Source organism: Phodopus roborovskii, unplaced genomic scaffold (genome assembly GCF_943737965.1).
Source record: "Phodopus roborovskii unplaced genomic scaffold, PHOROB, whole genome shotgun sequence".
In the NCBI taxonomy this organism is placed as follows: Eukaryota; Metazoa; Chordata; class Mammalia; order Rodentia; family Cricetidae; genus Phodopus; species Phodopus roborovskii.
In genome coordinates this window covers 372651-392709 of record NW_026126409.1, presented here as the reverse complement: position 1 = coordinate 392709, position 20059 = coordinate 372651, and the positions used below count along the sequence as shown (strand labels likewise).

Sequence of the window (20059 nt, the reverse complement as noted above, 5' to 3'; positions counted from 1 at the left end):
GTGTGGGGTGGTGGCAACTAGGGAGCTCTTGTAGCTTCAGAACAAAACAGGATCCTGTGGTTCCTGGTAGAGAGCCAGAACAGCACAAGGAACAGCTCCCAACCTCAGAAAGCCACACTTTGCAGGCTCCATTGCACTGTATCCTCTGAGAAAGGGTCCCCTTTCTGAGGAAAGGCCACAGTACAGAAGGCCCGGCATCATATCCAGTTATCAGCTGAGCTTGCTCAAGAGAGGAGCCATTCTCCTAAGCTCTGGTGACATGTTCAGACCCAAGATCCAGTCCCTACTACTTAAAAGTTTGCTCATAGATAATGTCCAGAATATTCATCACCACATTGGTCATGAACTTGGAAATAGTCTCAACTATGGGAGAGAGAGTAGGGGTTGATACCTAATCCCTATATAGGTGACTGACATGTCACAGTGTCTCAACAAGTACTACTTGTTTCATGGAGTTTCGGAAAGGGCTAGGCATGCCTGTGCCAAGGCTTTCTTCCTTCTTCTTTGCTGCTCTTGGCATTGCTGGAGCCTGCTCTGCTCTCTTGTTGGCTCAATAGCAGCTATCCCACTGCTATTGTCACAGCTTGAAGCCCTTGAAAATCTTAAGTGTGTCTTAATCAGTGAAATGTTTAGGGACACTTAGTCCAGCTGTGTGCACTGATGAATGAGGAATATCCAATTTTTTTTAATATTTTGAAATAGTGATACATTCATATAATATGTTTTTTTTTTACCAAACTGGACCCCAATTCCCTCCTCTCCAATACATCCTCTACCCTCTCATGTGTTTCTCTCCCAATTTAAAGGGAGTCCACTTAGTGCTACTTTTATGTACATAGATGTGGGACTGTGAGTAGACTCCTAAGCCAACCATCCCTGAAGAAAACTGATTCTCCCTTACCCAGAAGCCATTAATTGCCAATAGTTTCTCAGGGGTGCCAGTATTCTTAACTCATTATAAGAGTAAAATTCTTAAAAACCAAACAACAGCAACAATTGCTGCATTTCCACTTTTCACCACAAGGTGTCAATAGACCATGCAGAAAAGCAGTTGGATTCTTTTGGGCAGCAGAGGGTACCTCTGATATTCCTCCCAGAGTCGCTGAGTGAAATTCTCCTAGAATTTTCTTTCTCTACCTCCCCCTGCTCTCTTTCCAATTGTCTGACTTTGTATTCTCAACTGTTTCACACCAAAGATCTCACCAAGGTTTCCTCCCCTAGGATGGAGAGAAGTGGCCAGAATCTGCACTTACTATGAGCCTGGCAGTGATCTCAAGGTTTACTGAAACTACTGGGTTTAATTGCCAAGGCAATTCTGGGAGCAGCCATTAGTTATGATAAGGAAGCTGCATAAGGAGATTTAGATCCCAATAGCCTTCCACAGGGCTTTTCCTACATGCCCCAGAGGTGAAACCTTAGCTCTGTTTCAAGTGAAATCACCAGGCTTTAAAGAATCTCATATGAATGCCTTTTATCCTCTCCACACTGTGACTAGAGCAGCCCTGGCCCTGTATCTTTTCCCAATGCAGACAAGCAGATGGGAAACATAGCTATTCCTGGAAAAACACATTCCAAGACACAGAAGGATGCCTGAACCTTTTATTCCCTCAAGCCACTTCATGGCTGTCATTGATCTATCCCAGTTTCCCTCTTTGTACTACTCTTGGGCTTTGACAATGAGCACTTTGGTGCTGTGAACAGCTCAGCAGACACTAAGGCTACTTCCTGTAAGTAAGGGGAAGGTGCTAGCTCTGAGTGGGAGAGAGATGGTGTCAGATTTTATTATGCTATCCAGAGGCATGTACAATTCAAAGCTCAAGGAGTGTGTGTGTGTGTGTGTGTGTGTGTGTGTGTGTGTACATGCATCTGTGTGTGCATATGTGTTTGTGTATATGATACACAAGGCCTCACAAATGCTAGAGAGAATATAGCTCTACCACTGAGCTACATCCCAGCTCTTTGCTCTTTCATTGTTTTTATTTCGAGACAGGATATTGTAAAGATGTCCAGACTATCTTGAATTCACTGCTCAGGCACACCTTGATCGTCCTGCCTTAGCCTTCCAAGTAGGTGGTACAGGTCTATGTTGCCAGACCGTTCCGTCTAATACATTTGAGCCATGGGAGAAACTGAGGGAGTGGCATCTCAAATAACTAGTGTACAGCTGGATGCTTTTTTCTCAGTGCTGCTTCCCCAAAGGTCTGTGGGTGCCAGTGGGGAGTATTCAGTATTACTGTTTATTTTTTAATTTTATAAACTTAGTTGTTTTGAAAAGTTGCAATTATATATAAAAAAAAAAAAATCACACACCAAGTTAACCAGACCAAAGTCTATACAACTCATGGAACACTTAGTATAGGCAGTTGGGATAGAAGCTGTCGACCTGCATATTATTAAATCTTACACTTTCAGTACTGGATATATTTTGCGCACTTTTCTACAACCAAACCAAAAATAAAGAATAAGCCCACAGCAGAATTAGAACTAGATAGACAATTAGCTTTACATCTTCTTTCACATCTGTGTCCATGCTTCATTCCGCCCTTCATCATCCCTTATATTTAGGGGACTGTATGCGTAGGAATAGTTTTCTTCTCATTCTCTTTTCTTCATGTTGTTCTGGACCTACATGCATACTTGTTCACATGTGTAAATACATTATTGTCTGGATTCCACATATGGAAATGAACCTGTGACTTTTTTCTCTCTGCAAATTGTATGACCTTACTTACTATTTATTATACAACCTAAGTCTGTTTTTTTTTTTAAGTTGGAACTGAGTAGTATTCCATTTTACATATATTTCAAATTTTCAATATCCAAATGGTGAGATAGTTTTTGAAATAACTATTCAGTTATCCCTAGGCATCAGGGAAATGCAAATTCCCTACTCTGAGATGCCGCCTCACCCCAGTCACAAGGGCTATCATCGACAAATATGACAATAACTGTTGGGGAGGATGTGGGGAGAAAGGAACTATTATTACTCATTGTTGGTGGGGGTGCAAATAAATATGGCCATTGTGGAAACTAGTTTGGAAATTTCTCAGAAAATAAAAAATAGAACTACCATGTGACAGGATTTCACCCCCCAGGTATATACCCAGAGAACTACATGCCCTACCACAGTCATATCTGAATCCCCTTGTTTATTGCTCCTCTACACTATAGCAAAAAAATGGTTCCAACCTGGTGCCAGATGGATACTAAGTGTTTTCTTAGGGCAAACTGTTCAGCAAACAATCCCATTTTATTGATGGGAAAATGGATAACTGGATCCAATCCTCAGATCCAACCCATATGCCCACTGCAGTCATTTCTGTTCTGATTCCCAAGCTCTGGTATTTGGAGCAGATCCCTCCAGTGTGGGGTGCTGGCTTAGGCGTCTCTCTCGTTTAAAATAATTAATAATAATAATAATAATAATAATAATAAGTATAAATAATGACGCTGATAATAATACCTCTGGGTTTGAGGTGGGACTGAAGGGGTGAGCTAGAGCAAGCAGCTGGGACGGCGATGACGCAATGGGCCAAGCCTGCACTTACTTCCTCATCACCAAATCACTCTCAGATCGAATCCCATCTGCTCCCCACCCCCACTCCTTTCTGCGACCGGCCCAGATGCCCCAAGGCTCCTGTCAGAAGGCTACTATTAAACAAAGGGCCACGCCCCCTCCCAAAGCCCAGGCAAAGCAGCCAGGACAGCCGTGTCGACAGCAGATTTCTAAGCAGATGCAGAAATGGGCCCGCAGCTGCCGCTGAGCACACCAGCGCTCTGTGTTTTCTAATTCCTTCTCCCTGCTAAGTGCTGATTGCCGGGCTCTGCCTGGGGCCCCCCATCCTTCCAACCACCTGACTTTAGCCAGTGGGGCACTAAGAGGACAGAGCAGCTGGCAGGGCGCACTTCCGGCGAAGGCCTAGCTGTGCAGCAGATGCGAAGCACTGATTATTCCGGGGGGGGGGTGGGGTGGGTTGGGGGACAGGCAGGCTCCGCCACAGACCTGTATTTGCACTTCAAAGGGGTCTGGCCCCAGTGCCCCACTCCGGGGACCCAGCCTTGTTCTGGGGAAAATCAAGTTGCTTTGAGTGAGTTACCCACCCCCTTCCTAACAGGGGGCGGGTTTAAACAACCCCTAGAAGTTAATGCCCACTTGCTAGACATCCCCAGGGACCTCCCCCAGTCTAGCAACTCTCTTAAGAGTGCGTTTCCATCTGGATACTCACAGGGACACAGCAAACCTAGCTCTATTTACACTGGCTATCTTTTTTTCTTTTTAAAAAGCAGCCTCATTATGTAGCCCAGGCTTTCCTTTCCCTCACAGAGATCCTCTGTGCCCACCTGTCAAGTGTCAGGATTAAAGCACCAGCCGGCTTCTGTCTCAATTCTTTCAATACCCCTTGTTAGGGTTTGGATTCTCTGTGTGTCCTTACAAGATAAGCTGATGTCCCAGTCCCCAAGCACCTCAGAGTGAGGCCTTATTTGCCTATGTGGTCATTGTATATGTGATTGGTTAAGATGAGGAAGCCAGGGCAGAATTTGGAGAGTTGTAGCTACAAAGAAAGAGACACCTGGAACTCTGAAAAGTGAGGAAGGATCACCCCACCCCACCCATTCCCCAGCAGTTTTGTGAAGGAGTATGACCCTGCCAAGGCCTCACTTAATCTTGGATTCCTGGACCCTACAATCTTGAGGGAACAAATTTCTGGTGGGGCAGCCAAGTTTGTAGTACATCTGGCTGGGAAAAAAATAAATCCCTATAAGTACGGAAGTACTCAGCTTATTTTATTAGTAGGAAACTGAGACCTGGACTGCCAGGTTTCCCTGTCCTCAGAGAGAGCTAAGGGCTATGTTCAAACATCACTTATCTAGGCAGTTTCTAGCTATCTTTTGTTAGTTGGAAGAACCAGCCCTGATTGTCCTTCTGCTCTCCATTCCCCATCCTCTCCATTACACATGTGCGTGTGGGCGCGTACACACACACACACACACACACACACACACACACACACACACACACCTTCCATGTACACAATGGAGCTTACAGTAATTAAGATTGACCAGGCCCCTGGTCAATGGAAAGGTACTGACTGAGCTATAGCCAGCTCCTCTCCTCCACTCTGCTCCTGTCTGTCAGTAGGCCTGGGTTATAATTATATGTGTTTATGTCTTAGCCAGACAGCTAATTCTGAGGATAGAATCCTGGAGCTCATCCCTTTGCCTCACCTCAGCAAATACCAATTTAATTTGGGAGCCTCTTGCACTGTAGAGTGTTTGGGATTCAAAGGAAATCAGCACCAAAGGAATTAGATTCTTCCAGCTGGCAGGCAGGAAAGCTGTACTCTTCCTTATGTCTGTGAGTCAATAGGAGGCACCTGACCCACAGAAACGGGGCCTGCTGCCAGTTTGGTCTTCACCTTTTTAGAAGCCTCTGTGACATAGTTTCCCCATACCCCGTGCCTCAGCTGGGAGGATCTTACAATGCATGAGTTGTGACACAGCGAGAGAAGCCAGGCTGAAAATGAAGGCTTCAGGAACCCAAGGGGAAATGTCCCCAGCTCCACTCCAAGCTTCCTAAGGCTCCCCCTTTCACAAATGCTGGCATTCTGGCAGGGACTGAACACAAGTTTTGGATAAATCCTGTTAAGTCCTGGATAAGTCCTATAACCTGACCCAACCCTCTTTCAGCGAGCTGGCAACATAGCTGGTGATGTTTCCAGAGTGTTTAGGGTACGGTCCTGAGCCCTGGCGAGCCCAGTAAATAAGGTGGTCTCTCATCCCAATATACCAAGTGAAGAGAAAAGTGACAATATTGAAAAGTACAAAAAGCAGATGTATTCTATGTGGTCACACTGGGAAGAACAAAGGAGTCAATGACCTCCAAGACTGCCTTTTGGTTTATTCCTGAGGTTTAGATTTAAATAAAATGCAAGAGGTATACATAATTAAGGAACCTTAGTCAGGTCACCAAGTCTCCAGTCAAAAGCCTGATGAGTTCCTTTTTAGAGACACCTCCTCCCCCTTAGACAAGGCTGGATCTTGGCTTTGCTGAAGAAAAGACTGTCAGGGTGACCCAGTGTGACACTGAGTTCAAGTTTATTGAGCACATTTTTAAAACTGATTGGAAGCACAAGAGTTTATAGGCAGAAAGGCGCTGGGGGAAAGAATAAGATGTGGATTTCTCAAAGAAGAGTCACACTACAAGGGTGACAGGCTTTTGGAAGCTTTTGGAATGCTCTCTTTCAATGGGTCCCTGAGTGACCCTTCCCTCCTTTATCTCTGTTTTTCATGACTGAGATCATATATAGGGTGGCTCCCAGGATGTCTGCAGCTGGACTATCATCTGGTGAGACAGATTCTAGAGTCACTGGGGGTTGCACAAGGGAGTTTGAACATGTCCTTGTCCAGTAAAGGGGGTTTTTGGTGCAGTCCAGCAAACTGCAGGTTTAGAGCTGGGAAGGGAGCAGGGCCTTCATCAAATCTTCATTCTGTTTGGATTCTTGTTTCTCAACTGGCAGGAAGCTTCAACTAGACTCTGGGGTTCCTTTCCTATTCATGTCCCCATAATTTTCCCTGTCTTCCTGTTCTGCTCACCATCTATACTAGTTTGCTTTCTATTGCTATGATAAATACCACAGCTAAAAGCAACTTAGGTAAGGAAGAGTTTATTTAAGCTTTGAATGGGGGGGGGAGGACCATGAAAGGACATGACTGCTCATAGCATGGTGGAGGAGGCTTATTGTAGATATGTGGAAGAGTATAGCCAGAGGCAGAGCTGTCAATGGGAGGGAGATTGGGGAGAGTACAGAGTGGACAAGTCCAGATTGAACTGGAAGGCAGGGGGTGGATGGAAGAGAGGAGAGAATGGAACCAGGTATGCAGTCAGGAGACCCAAATACAAAGAGAGTTGTTGGGTTATATAGGGAAGAGTCCACTGGGTAGAGTGTGGAGTATGCCAGCCAGGGGATGTTGTAACAGATAAGGACTGAGGGATGAGGGAGAACCTGGTGGATGTGGTAAATAGGCACCTCAGCCATTTGCCTTAGAGTTGAAACCTAACAAATTTACACTTCCAGCTAATTCATCACTCAGGGAAATCAGAGCAGGACAGAAGCAGGAACGGTGGAGAGGAGATGCTTACTAGCTCTGGTTCGTATTCAACTAGCTTTCTTACACAGCCAGGCCCACCTGGCCAGTATATCAGTGTGGATGTGTATATGTGTGTAGGGGTGGATATGTGTAGGTGCGGGTATATATGTGTGTGCTTATAGGTGTGGACATGTATATTATGCATGTAAGTATACAAGTATATAGAGGTAGATATCTTTGTTGGGGTTTTTATTGCTGTGAAGAGGCACATTGACCATGGCAATTGTAAATGGAGACTTTTCTCCATCTAGTCTGGGTCCTACTGGACTGGTTTCTCTCTGCCCATCAGGTCCTGGCAGCCACTGTGAAATAACCATTCAGAGACTTAATATTTATTTATAATTGTTTGGTCATTGGCTCAGGCTTATTGGCTAGCTCTCTCTCTTAATTATTAACCCATTTCTATTAATCTGTGCATTACCACATGGCCTTGGCTTACCTAGGTGATGCCCTAGCATCCTGCCTCCTTAGTGGCTACATGGCATATGTGTCTCTCTGTTCTTTCTCCTTGTCTCTTTGTTCGGAAGTCCTGCCTAGGAATTTGTCCATTGGCCAAAACAGCTTTAGTCATCAACCAATAGAAAAAACATGTAGTCACAGCATATAGAGGACATCCCCCATCACGTAACTCTTATAAGAAAGAAAACATTTAATTGGGGAGGCTCACTTACAGTTTCAGAAGTTCAGTCCATTATTATCATGAAAGGGAGCATGGCAGCAAGCAGGTCGATGAAGTGTTGGATTGTTGAGAGTCCTACATCTTGCAAGTTGACTGAGACATCTGGTAGTATCCTAAGTATAGGAAACCTCAAAGCCTACCCCCAACAAAGCTGTACCTGTTAGGAATAAGGTATATGGTGAACCTTGGTGGATTCCATGGCAGGCAAGGGTGACCTAGGTGGGGAACAAACATGCCAGACAGACAGAGCTTAAGTGAGAAGTTTTATTAGAAAGGGGAGGGGGAAGGAAAGAGAAAAGAGGTAAAGAGACACAGAGACAGAGAGAGGACAGAAGAGGGAGACAGGAAAGGTCCTGTCTGCCTGAGAGGAACAGAGGTAAAAAGAGTAGAAATAGAGTGGGAAAGAGAGGTAAGTGGACAGGGGTCTTTTTTAAAAAGGGTCCTTTGCACCTGCGTGCAGACTAGTAGTCATGGAACCCTTGGCTGACCAGGGTACTGCCTAAGTGCATTCTGCCAGGTGATGGGGCAGGCCAGCAAAATGCCTGAATCCTTACAATACCCACTCCAACAAAGTCACTCCTCCATGAGATTATGGGGGCCAATTACATTCAAACTACCAGTGTGAGGGTGTTTCTGCATATGAAACACCTCATTTCTCATTGTTTTATTTCACCCTGCCTTCCAGAGAACTTCAGTGTGCTTCACCATGTCTGTCCATGAAGCTGACCTAGCATGTGCTCAACCACAGTCACTAGGGCCCCTGCACTCAGACAGAATGGCCTAAGAACCAGAAGCCAGGCTGCCCATAGGACTCTTATCAGTTGTCTCAACACACTTTGAGCAATCTCCTTGACACTTAAGGGTCCAACTGCCTGTACATAGTGATCTGGAAGGTTCTTGCAAAACAAGTCTCATAGCCTAGCTGCCTGTGACATCACACTAGGCAGTGACTGGCAGAGGAAGAATCTGTTTCTAAGCTATTGTGCTCTTTAGAGCATCCTGGAAAAGGCCTGAGACACACATGTACATCCACCTATAAAAACTCACATCTATACCCACAGTCATATGTGTATATGTATACTTCTACATTATGCATACATCCACACTGACACACATGTATATCTACATGAAGATCTATACATAAATGTAGCCATACCTATACACATTCATACACATACATATATACACATATTCATTAACACATGTATAGGCATTCATACATGAGCATATACATACACACACATAAACATCACACACAATAGATATATCTATATTTATTCCCCTACACATTCATGTATACATCTGAACATATACATACTGTGGTGCTTTGAATGATATACATACCTCATAGACTTAGGATACTTAGTTCCTAAGTGCTGTTTGGGGAAGTTTAGGAGGTGGCATCTTGCTGAAGGAAGTGCATCACTGGGGATAGGATTTAAGAGTTTAAAGACTTGTGCCATTTCCACTTTGACTCTCTACTTTGTATCTGTGATTCAAAATGTGAGCTCTCAGATTGCTTCTCCAGACATCATGCCTAACTACTGCCTGCTTCTAAGTTGCCCCTGCTATTGAGGCTTAAACCCTCTGCAACCCTAAGTCCAAATAAACTCTTTCATAAGGCACTGAGGTGTTAGAAAAGTAACTAATACACTATTCACAAACATTCCCAAACATACAGCCCCCCACATCCACACACTCACACTCAACATACTTACACTTTCCACACATGAAAATATGCACTGCCTCCTCTTAAACTCAGTTTTCAACATTAACTTAAGACAGCTACAATGAAGCCTATTTACTCTCATGTGTGTACATATGTGTACATGGTGTGTCTGTGCAAGCAGTGGTTTTGAAAACCTCATGTGGCTGGACCTTTGGCAATCTGTAAGAGGGAAAATCACTGCTTAGCTATGACACACCAAGCTGTCCTGTGGGACTGGGCCCAAGACTACCATTTCCTTGGTGACCAGATGGCAGGGACCAGAAGCAGGGCTTTGGACTGGGAACCTGACTTGGTTTTCTCTATAGTTTAGGCCTCTCTGTGATGCCAGCTCCCATTCAGAGCTGGCCAGTTGGCATGCATGTGGCCCCTTCTGCTTGCTAAGTTGGTCTTTGGGGCCCAGTCAGGTGGACACCGGAGCCAACATTTCCCTGGAAAGCATATGACCCCACAGGGAGGGCTGAGACCTGTCTGATAGTGCTGTTGGGGTTTCCAGTGGCTGAGGTGTTCCACCCACAATGAGCCGGGCCTTCATTGTCTCCAGAGTGGAGGCTTGGAGAGCCATCCTTGCAGTTCCTCTACGTGGTAGTTTGTACCTCCAGGATGGTGGAGTTTCATGAAAGCGTGGCAGGGCAGGGCAAGCCCCTAGCTCTGGTATAGTATTTTTCAGGACTCAGAAGATGGTGGCTCAGGAGCACTTTAGGCCACTCTGATGAACATTGCTGGTCATTGCCTTTACATTCTTTCCTCCTTCACTGTGCACAGACATAACTTTATTGGCCAGCAATGAGTGGGCCTGGTACTATGGCTCAACCAAGAGCTGGATCAACAAGGTCACCGGACCCCTCTTTACATGGAAAATGGACAGAGGGCCCCAAAGCAAGTGAAAAGCTTGAGCATCCCCCAGCCTCAGCCAGAGAGCATTTGTCATCTCTTTTGGTAGACGTTAATAGTGTCCCTCCCACCTGCTGGGCTGGAGAGTTCTACTTGAACTGGGCATTGCCGGCTGTGTATTCCACTTTATGTGGCCCTGTAGTCCAACAGGGTGCCATCTGAGTGACAAGTCATTTGGGCATATTGACCTGTTATTTTTAGAATGAGGAATTTGACTGACCTCACCTGCCACTGACTACAAATTCTTAACTCTCCTTAGTTCTCAATTAGCTGCAACTGAGGCAATTTGAGTATGTGTGTCTGTGTGTGTGTGTGTGTGTGTGTGTGTGTGTGTGTGTGTGTGTGTGTGTATGTGTATGTACTTTCAGCAGGCTGGCACTGTGTAATAGATCTAAAATATCAGAACAGGGAGGGAAGCTGTGCTCAGAAGTGGTGGTGAGTGATGGTTTTGTTTCCTTTTTGAGACTCAGAGTCACAGGCTGCTCCTGTGAGTTGGGTCACAGGTCACTAACTTGAACCATGCCAACTCCAGCAAATCTCTTTGTTCTTTCTTCTCCCACCTATACCCTCTCACCCAGAACCTTGTCCCCCAAAAAAACAGTCTTCTAGAATTGAGGGCAGGATGCTGCGGGATGCTGCAGGATGCTGGAGAGTCTCTTCCCACAGGGCAGAGACTCAGCAGCCTAGGGAGCACAGGTGCAGCAGGCCTTCATCAGGGCCTGAAGCCGTGATATTATACCATCAAGCACCAATGATCATACTAACACTCAGGGTTGGTGGAGATAACAATGACAGTAATTCATGTCACACTGCTCAGCACCAGGGGAGTCTAGAGGTGAGTGTAGGCAACCCAGATTCTGCAGTTAATCACCACATCATGCTGTGGGGTTTAGAGTCGAGTCCAGGATTGATAGGCAGGTTAGGGTCTTTGGATGATGAGTAAGAGAAATTTCTCAGGGTTGCCTCTATTAAGGAGCCTTCTGAACCCCATGGCTGTTTCTGATACATGTTATCATAGAAGCCCTTAGAGACTGCTAAAGGTCAGTGGGAGATCAGTAGGAGCCATGGAAGGTTTTGAGAGGAAAAAAGGCATGATGGCAGGAGCCTTAGGGGCACATACCTGTTAACAGCAATGGGTCAATGGGCTTGGAATAAGGACAGAGGAGTGGAGTTAGTCATGGGGTCAAGCTTAAGCAGCTTCTTTGACCTCAAAACCAGCCAGACATCTGGTCCTTGTTTTTGTTTCTCTACTAAAGAGAGATGAGACTATCTTTCCAAGTGTCTAGGACATCTGACATGTTTGTTGACTCCTTGATATCCTCAGATTGGCCAATAGATGTAGGAAAAGAGGGATGAGCTTTAAGGAATGGGCCGGACTTCCAGGATCGGGGATTCGATAGGGAAAATGAGAGAGTGAGGAGTTAACTATGGCTTGCTTCCAAAGTGCAAGGCAAGGCTGATAGAACAGAGCTGTGCAGGAAGTGTGAAGCATACAACAGGCTGAACAAACACCTTCCTAGTGTGACGAAACAAACAAAAGCAACAGTATGTTTGGATAAATTCCTTTCAGCCCAATATTTCATTGTCAAATTACTTAATGAAGTCTGGAGTAAAGGTCAGTGGTAGAGCACTTGTCTCATGTGTGCAAGGCTGTGGTTTCATCCCCAGAATTAAATATAACTTTTTAAATTTGTTTTTAAATTTACTTATGTGGAGACAAGCAAAGAACTGTGTTGATTTTAGCATCACTGCAAGAATCATACCACTTAACAAGACTTCCACTTTTGGGCATGGAAGAACACATTTGAAGCTTTTCAAAGGCTGTAAGGTGATGGAGCTAGTACTAGATGGAAGGCAGGTGAGGTTATAGATTACCCAGGTGAGAATGGGAGGTGATAGGGATTATGGGATAAGCAGTACAGGGCACAGCAGTCAGAGAAGAACTGCAGGTCCCCTCACTAGGAAGATGTCTATTGAGGCTCTGAGAGAAGATTCTCAAGAAAGGAGTTGAGGAGACGTCCAAGCTGAGATTTTCCTTTTTCTGTACCAATGGCCTTGTTACATTCCCTTCAGACACATAACTGTCTCCATAGCCAGCATGTGCCACCCTGCTTATGACCTTGCTTGTGTAAAACTTGTTTGCTTGGAGAATGCAAACTGTCTTAGAAGAAAGGATTCTTTTGTTTGGTTTTCAGAGACAGAGTCTCTATGTATAGTGCTCACTATATAGACCAAGCTGGCCTCGAACTCCACTTGCCTCTGCTTCCCAAATGCTGGAGTGGTGCCACATGCCTTTGATCTGAGCTCTCAGGAAACAGAGGCAGACAACAGCTGGTTGGGGAGAAACTTCAGGACAGCATGACGTCCCAGAATCAATTGACTAAGTGTGTGCTACTGAAGAGGCTCAGGAAGGATCATGGACTGGTAGGCCTCCCTCCTTACGCCTGTATGCACAGGATTTGATATATTTGGATAACAATACCTGCTGCAACCCTGTGATGATGTCCGTGCAGGCTGGCCCAGGCTGAGGTCTGAGCTGCTTGCTATCAGAAGAGCTCTCCTCTCTCTCTCTCCTCTCTCTCTCTTTCTCGTTCTCTCTCTCTGAATCAGCATGGGATGATGAGGTGGTGTGGGGAGACCCCTTTGCTTCCCATTTTGCTGCCTCTCTTCAGTGGGAAAGCTTTTGTGTATGAAACTAAATAAAAATCTTTTTTTTTTTTAACCTTTTTAAGTGTTATGGTTCTGGGGGTCATGATGCTGGCAGGGTCTCTAAACAAATCTCTGCTGCATGTGGCTTTGGCTGGGTCCTAGCTGAGATGCTGGGATTAGGGACCTTCTTGCTCCAGCACAGTAAGAGGCTTCTGCCTTCTGACATGAAATCCCAGGGCTCCCAAGAAAGTTAAAGTGGAAGCTGCCAAGATTTCCAACATTTATGCTAAAGTTGGCAACATGGTTCTGCTGCTTAATTCCCCAGAGTCTGCCGCCAGTAAAGGGGAGGGGCCAATCTTCCAGAGTGTCATATTTGGGTTGGGTTATTATGAATACCACACTCCTAGCTGGCCACCTTCCCTAACATCAGCCTCAAATGACCTTCCTTTCCCCAGAGGCATTGTTTTTTGCCCACGGGCCTTTAATTTTCTCTTTGCTTGTCCCTCTGTCATCTGTCACAATAGTGGCTCTCTTTTGAGTCTAGGATCTGGACCCCAAACCAGGAATGCCCATCAAGGTGAACCAGGTGGAACAGTTAGTTTCAGACAGGCGGCACAGATGGTAGCTGTGTGATAGCATTCCCGCCTAGGGGCCTAGAGGATTGGCAACAATAGTTACTCTAGTCCCCTTGCCAAAAGCCCATGTGCCATGGGTCAAATATTGGCTATGAGGTGAGCAGCTGGTAGAGGGAGGAGCTGAGAGGCTATGGTTGGGAAGGGGCATATTTCTGAAGTCACTGGCCCCTGGTTCCCTCCCTCTTTCCTCTAGGTCAGCCCAAAACACATGTCACATGTAAGGTCACCAGACGAGTGAAGACAGGGTTCTCCAGGTCACAGAGCTGCCTTCCTCAAGGCCTCTAAGTGAGGACCATCCCAGCTGACACAAAGGGACATTGCCTTTCTGGCTCTGAAGGGAGAGGTCACCAGAAGTTGCCTGCTACATCTTGGCAGAGGAGCAGGGATTAGCTTGAAGAGACAAGAGTGACATGACTGTGAAGACATGAAAAATGGCATTCTTTATTCATAAATAAAAACATAAAATTACCAGAAATAGTTTACAGAGCCAACAAAGAACTTTGAAAATAAAACAAGATGAAGCCATCGAGAGCAAAGCAAACCACAAACAAGGGAGAGAAAAATAACTATGTACATAGTCTTCAAAATGCCAATCCCTTAGAAACCAGTCTCTGCCAAGGGCTCCAGAGTGGTCAAAGGGGAAAGCAGGTGCCATTGAGGGGTGCTGCGGTCTGTTACGTGGCATCTGAGGAGAGCTCAGGTCCTAGGGAAATCTCTGGTCCAGCCTGGCTTTCCCTTGGACATCTCTCTCACCAGAGACACAGCCAAGCTAGAGCCAGGGACAAGAGGATCAGCAAGCATCTTTTTTTTTTCAGAGGAGAGATGGCCAGTCCTCCAAATGGTCTCCTGCTGAAGCTTAAGGGCACCTAAAGAGAATAGAAGTGAGCAAGGGGAACAGCAGCATTCCCAGACCAGACACCTCTGGGGAACAGCATGGTTCTGAAAGGCAAACCACAGCAGGCTTACTTGTCTGACCTGAACCTACACATCCCATCCCCACTCAATGGCTGTTCAATCTGAGCCTCCCAACACGAGCATGGACCACAGAGAGTGAGGGTACTTTACCCTCAAGAAGCCCACAAGAAGGAAAGTCTACTGGGTTACAGCACATTTGCATCTTGGAGTTACCCTGGGATCTGGGGCTGTTAGCATCTTGGGTGGGTATCTGCCACGTTGATTGTTGGACAAGTCCCAGACAAAGGTCTCAAAGATGACCTGGGGTAGGACCATTGGGCAGTGACATGGGGAGAACTCCCTGTGAGTAGAAGGCACCTGACACAGATACAGAGTACAAGCTTTGTGCCTGTGTGCCTGCCCCAGGCATGGCACCCATGTCTTCCTGAACAAGGACTCCATGGCACAGCCCTGGACTTCTGGCTGTTCTTTCAGGGGGTGGGGACCTTCAGTCTAGGGAGGGACAGCTAACCTCCATCTTGTTCTCCCTCTGTTGGACAGTCTCAGTGGGAAGGAGGAGTCAAAAAAGGCACAGACTGGTAGAGAACAAAGGACCGAGGGCCATGATTTCTTTTTAACTGGACTGTGGACCTGTGCCCAGTGGAGGGTATGACTCTGCAAGTGGGGTGTGTGTGTGTGCTATCATCTTTGGCCTGTAAATTCCAGGTTTAAATTGAGCATGTGACTATGGGCAATGGTAGATCAGAGGACATTGGAAGTCAGCTGGAGAGAGGCCAAGCCCTACCCTCGGATCAGACAGCAGAGCCATCTACAGGGGAGGCATGTAGTCTGCAGACACTAGGAAGGGAAGAAAGCCCCTGGAAAGACAGGGTCCACCTAGGGACTCTAGGGGCCAGCATTAGGGAGGTAGAAGGGTTAATTCCTGGACTGCCAAGCACCCAGACCCTCCCTTGTATCTCCTATTCCCTGGGTCCCGCCCACCAGGCAAGCACATGGCTCAGGAATCCAGCAAGGGCTGGGTGTCCTACCAACAACAGCTGTGGTAAGAGCCAAAAATAGAATATGGAGCAGCCTGGCTGCCTGCTTATTCTGGCTTGCTTTGGAAATACAGAATGGGAGCTGGGAGGGAAGAGAAGAAGATAATCCCTTGAACCAAGCAACTGTACTTCCCTCTGTCCCTAGCACTAGATAATCTTCAAAAGACAAGTCCCACAGGTTCACTTGCTGTTCTCTAGACTGAATCTTTACAGCATGGGGCTACATGTGGTGGGAGTAGACTCTGTGCATGTGCCTTGTATCAAACCCCCAACCCTGGACTGCAGCCCACTCAGCACTGGTGACCCTTCCCAATCTATGCAAAGTCCTAACATAGCTCTGAAGATGCTGTAGGGGAAGAGATGCTGCTGATTAGGGCTACAGGCAAGGGAGGCTTAATGCCCAGCTCCCACGTATACTATCTAAGTGGATGGATTATTCTGGATCCAAGCAAGAGTGATATGGGGGGGCATTCTATATTGGCTGCTGGCCAACTGAACCATTCAGGGAAGCCCCTGGGGCCTTGCCTCAGTTAGACCAAGTAGGAGGCTCCCCAGGAACAGCTGGGAAGCTATGCCTCATGTCATTTCCGTGCATCCCACCAGGGGCCCCAATATCTATGGCTTTAAAAAGAGTGATCACTGAGGGTAAAGGGGCTGTGCAGTTCATTTTAGACTTTGAATCTCAATGTCTGCCATGGGTCTTTCCCTTCACCTCTACTCTGACCTCTGGGAGACCTGTGACAGCTCTGTAATGCAGAACTGTCCACCACCACCCCTCCTCCCATGGCTTGCTGACTATACTGTGTGGCAACCTAACCCCTCCACCTCCACAGTCAGAGAACAGGCTACAGTGAATAGTGTCCAAGGCTTCTGGTTACACATGGCTTCTTTCTATCTCAAGGCATTCCAATATGCCTAGGGGGTGACAGGGGTTTGGGGATGACAGAGAAGATGTTTCTGCCCTTGGGTGGCCATTTGGCCTGTATGGCAGTTGCCCCAGTGCCTGATGGACTGCCTGTCTCACTACTTCGAATGAGACCCAAGTTGAAGGAAACATCAACCAATCCATGGAGCTCCCTGAACACATCTCCAGGAGAGTTCAGGGTTCAGAGATCAAGGTCCAATAAGAAGCAGGGTTAGTTAGACTAAAAAAGGCAAGAGGGGAGGAAAGGCTATGTCGTGACCCCTACCCACCACTGAGGAGTCTGGGCCCCAGAGCTGACTTCTCTCTTGGAACAGGTTTAGCTCTCCCTGCCTTCTGGGGTCCAGTCGCCAACCCTCTGTCCCCTAGGCAGCCCCTCAGATCTCAGTGGCTATGATGTCCTCATAGGGAATGTCAGCTCCCTCCAGGTCAATCTCAAAGGGCTCCCCTGCACCATCCCCACGGGCCAGCTGCTGCAGGGCCTTCTCTAGACGCTGGTTGCGCTGGTACATGGCCAAATAGCTCTGTTGCAGCTGCTTTTGGTACTGGATCACTTTCTCTTTCTCTTCCTTCCACACCAAGCGCTCATGCTGGAAGCCTGAGGACATCTGGTCATGGCCTTGCCTCTCCTCCTTCAGCTCAGCCCGCAGTCGCTCCAGCTCCCGCTGCAGGGCAGGGATGTCCTCTGAGAAAGTAGGCCCCACCCCCAGAGGCCCCAGGGATGCAGCTTCTCGATGCAGGGCAGCCTGGGCCTGCAGCTCCAGCAGCTCCTGCTCCAAAAGGTTCACCTTCTCTCTCAGCAGTTCTGCCTCATTCTTCTTGCGCTGCAATTCATTCTCACAGACCTCCAACTCCAGCCCCTTGGTGCGCAGGGCACTCTCCAAGTCCTGTGTCTTCAACTCCATGCCCTCCAGCTTGCCCCGAGTGTCCTTCAGCTGTGCCTTCAGACTGAGGATCTCGCTGGCCTTAGTGTTCACCTCTATCTGGGACTCTTTGAGCTGTTGCTTCAGAAGAGAGATCTCACCTGACTTCTGGCACACCTGCCAAGGGTGGGGTGAGAAAGGGTGAGATATGGTGCCAGAAGTGATTGGCATCCTAAGATGACATCTCCACTTCCTAAAGGGTTCAGGCTGCCCTTGACTGGGTGCCATCAACATGGTTCTCATGAATGTAGACAATCTACTTTTCTTGCCTGCATTTTCCAAAGGCCTACCTCATCTCCACTTCAGGCTCCACACCCCAATCTGTGCCCCAACCCAAGGCAACATGCTACTCAATAATCAGTGGCTTACTCTGCCCACTGCTCTGGCTCTACCACTTACCTTTAACACCAGGGATCCAAGCTTGAGGGTACAAATGCCCAAACCTCACACCTGCATGTACTCAGCCCTGCACTCACCTCTGGGTAAAACCATTCCACTTTGTCCTGCTGCACCCCACAAGCCCAAAGGCAGTGTCCAGTACATATCTGCCAAACAATGAACTGTGGGCTTCCTCCCTTCCTGGCTTCTCCAACCACTTCAACACCCATTCATTGGCCATGAAAGCTAGGCCAAGAGCACAATTAAGTCAGGTCAGTGTGCCTCTGGGGTCTTGGCTCTTTGGAGTCATAAGCATTATTTAGGGCCATGGTATGGTTTGAAGTGTTGGTATACGCCAGCCTATTCATATCAAGCCCTTCTCAGATATCTCCTCTCACCTCCGACTAAAAAAGAAAGCATGAAAGAAAAAAAGTTTAAAAGAAAATGCCTGCCTAGCATGCATGGGGCCCTGTGCTTGATCCCCACCATGAACTTCTCCCACAAACAAGGAAGCCTGGTGACCAAAGCCAGTTAGACTAATAAAATGAAGGCCAGGGTTTGGCACTACAGAATGGATTCTTGGAACAAAACCAGAGGCCATCACCCCTGAATTTCCCCTTTCCTCTCCCAGTAAAGCTCCCGCTTTGTTCCCAGTGAAACCCTGACCAATGTAAAGGAGAACACAGTCTCACCACCATGCACAGCTAAAGCCCAGAGTTTCTTGACAAGGACATTGCCAAACCTCACATATCTCCCAAAGCCCACATGTTAAAAGCCTGGTTTCCAGTGTGGTAACACTGAGAGCTAGTGGAACTTCCTAGAAGCAAGGCCTAGTGGAAGATGTTTCATCATTGTCCCTTGAAGGGGACTGTGGGTCCTGGTCCCTTCTTTGTTCCCTTCTTTGCTTCCTGGCTATGAGGTGACAGTTGCATGGCCACATGCCCCAACCATGATATGCTGTTTCATCCCAGGCCCAAACCAACAGTTTGCCAGTGGATCATGAAGTGAAACCTCCAATACTACAAACCTTTCTTTGTTGTAAATTGCCTATCTTGTGCATTTTGTTACAATGACAAAAACAAAAAAACAAAAACAAAAACAAACAAAAAAAACCCTGTAACCTACCAAGCCTATATTAGTCTGAGGGAGTGAGGGAGTGAGGACAGTCTGAAGTACAGGCTTTGAATCCCACTTGGATCACTTATGTACCAGGTGAAGCTGGCACACATTAGCATGGAGACAACACACAGCTAAAAATGTGAACTCTGAAGATGGTTAAGGTGAATTGGCTCACAAGGTCAACTCATTTGTCTCCAACCCTGACGAGCTGGATTCTATCACTGGAACCCGCATGGTGAAAAGAGCCAACTCTGGAAAGTTGACCTCTGACCTCCACATTTGGGCTGTGGCATGTACATACCCACCCCCCAAATAATTAATAAAAATAAGAGCTTTCGGTCTTCATTCCTTTTGTTTGTTTTGCTTTTCAAGACAGAGTTTCTCTGTACAGCTTTGGAGCTTGGAACTAGCTCTTGTAGACCAGGCTGGTCCTGAACTCATAGAGATCCGCCTGCCTCTGCCTCCCAAGTGCTAGGATTAAGGGTGTGCATGGGCCACCACTGCCTGGCTCCAGTCCACATTCTAATAGTTAAAGCCTAAATTGGTCTTTCATATGTATCAGATGTTAACCAAGTCACTTGGCCAGATATTACTATTGTAACTAATCTGTGTGTCAGTTTTCTAATTATAAACTGAAAATCTCTAACATACCTACTTCATAATATGGTTATAGGGGTTAGATAGAAGAACACGGTATTTCCTAAATTCCCTGTAAATTAAATGGGTTTATAACAATATTTCTGCCACCATTTATTATTTTTTATTGTTTGCTATTATTTTGCTAAGTAGGAACAAGATCGTTGTAATATCCAACTTAGTTTTAGACTGGACTATAAAGATGGATGACAAAGACCAACACTCACTTTTTATCTCTGAAATGCACAAAAGGTCCCTTTCTTTGCCCTTCTTGTGACTCTTGTCACTTTACAGGCAGTCAGGGCCACACTGCTGATGGTGAGCCATTCCATCCAGGCGTGATGCTAATTCACCCAATGGAACAACTTCCTTTCTTCCTTCCGTCTTTCCTTCCTTC

The 20059-nt window shown here is 46.6% G+C and overlaps 1 protein-coding gene across 1 annotated transcript in view; it reads right to left on the bottom strand.

Annotated features, from left to right (window-relative positions):
- Positions 1 to 14153: 14153 nt before the first annotated feature.
- The window catches only part of Lzts1 (leucine zipper tumor suppressor 1), a 52000-nt gene continuing 46094 nt past the window's right edge, over positions 14154 to 20059 (bottom strand). The window contains exon 4 of the mRNA XM_051181913.1: positions 14154 to 17646. Within this exon, the coding sequence (XP_051037870.1) occupies positions 16984 to 17646 (663 nt within the window). The 3' untranslated portion in view covers positions 14154 to 16983. The remainder of the gene's footprint in view (positions 17647 to 20059) is intronic.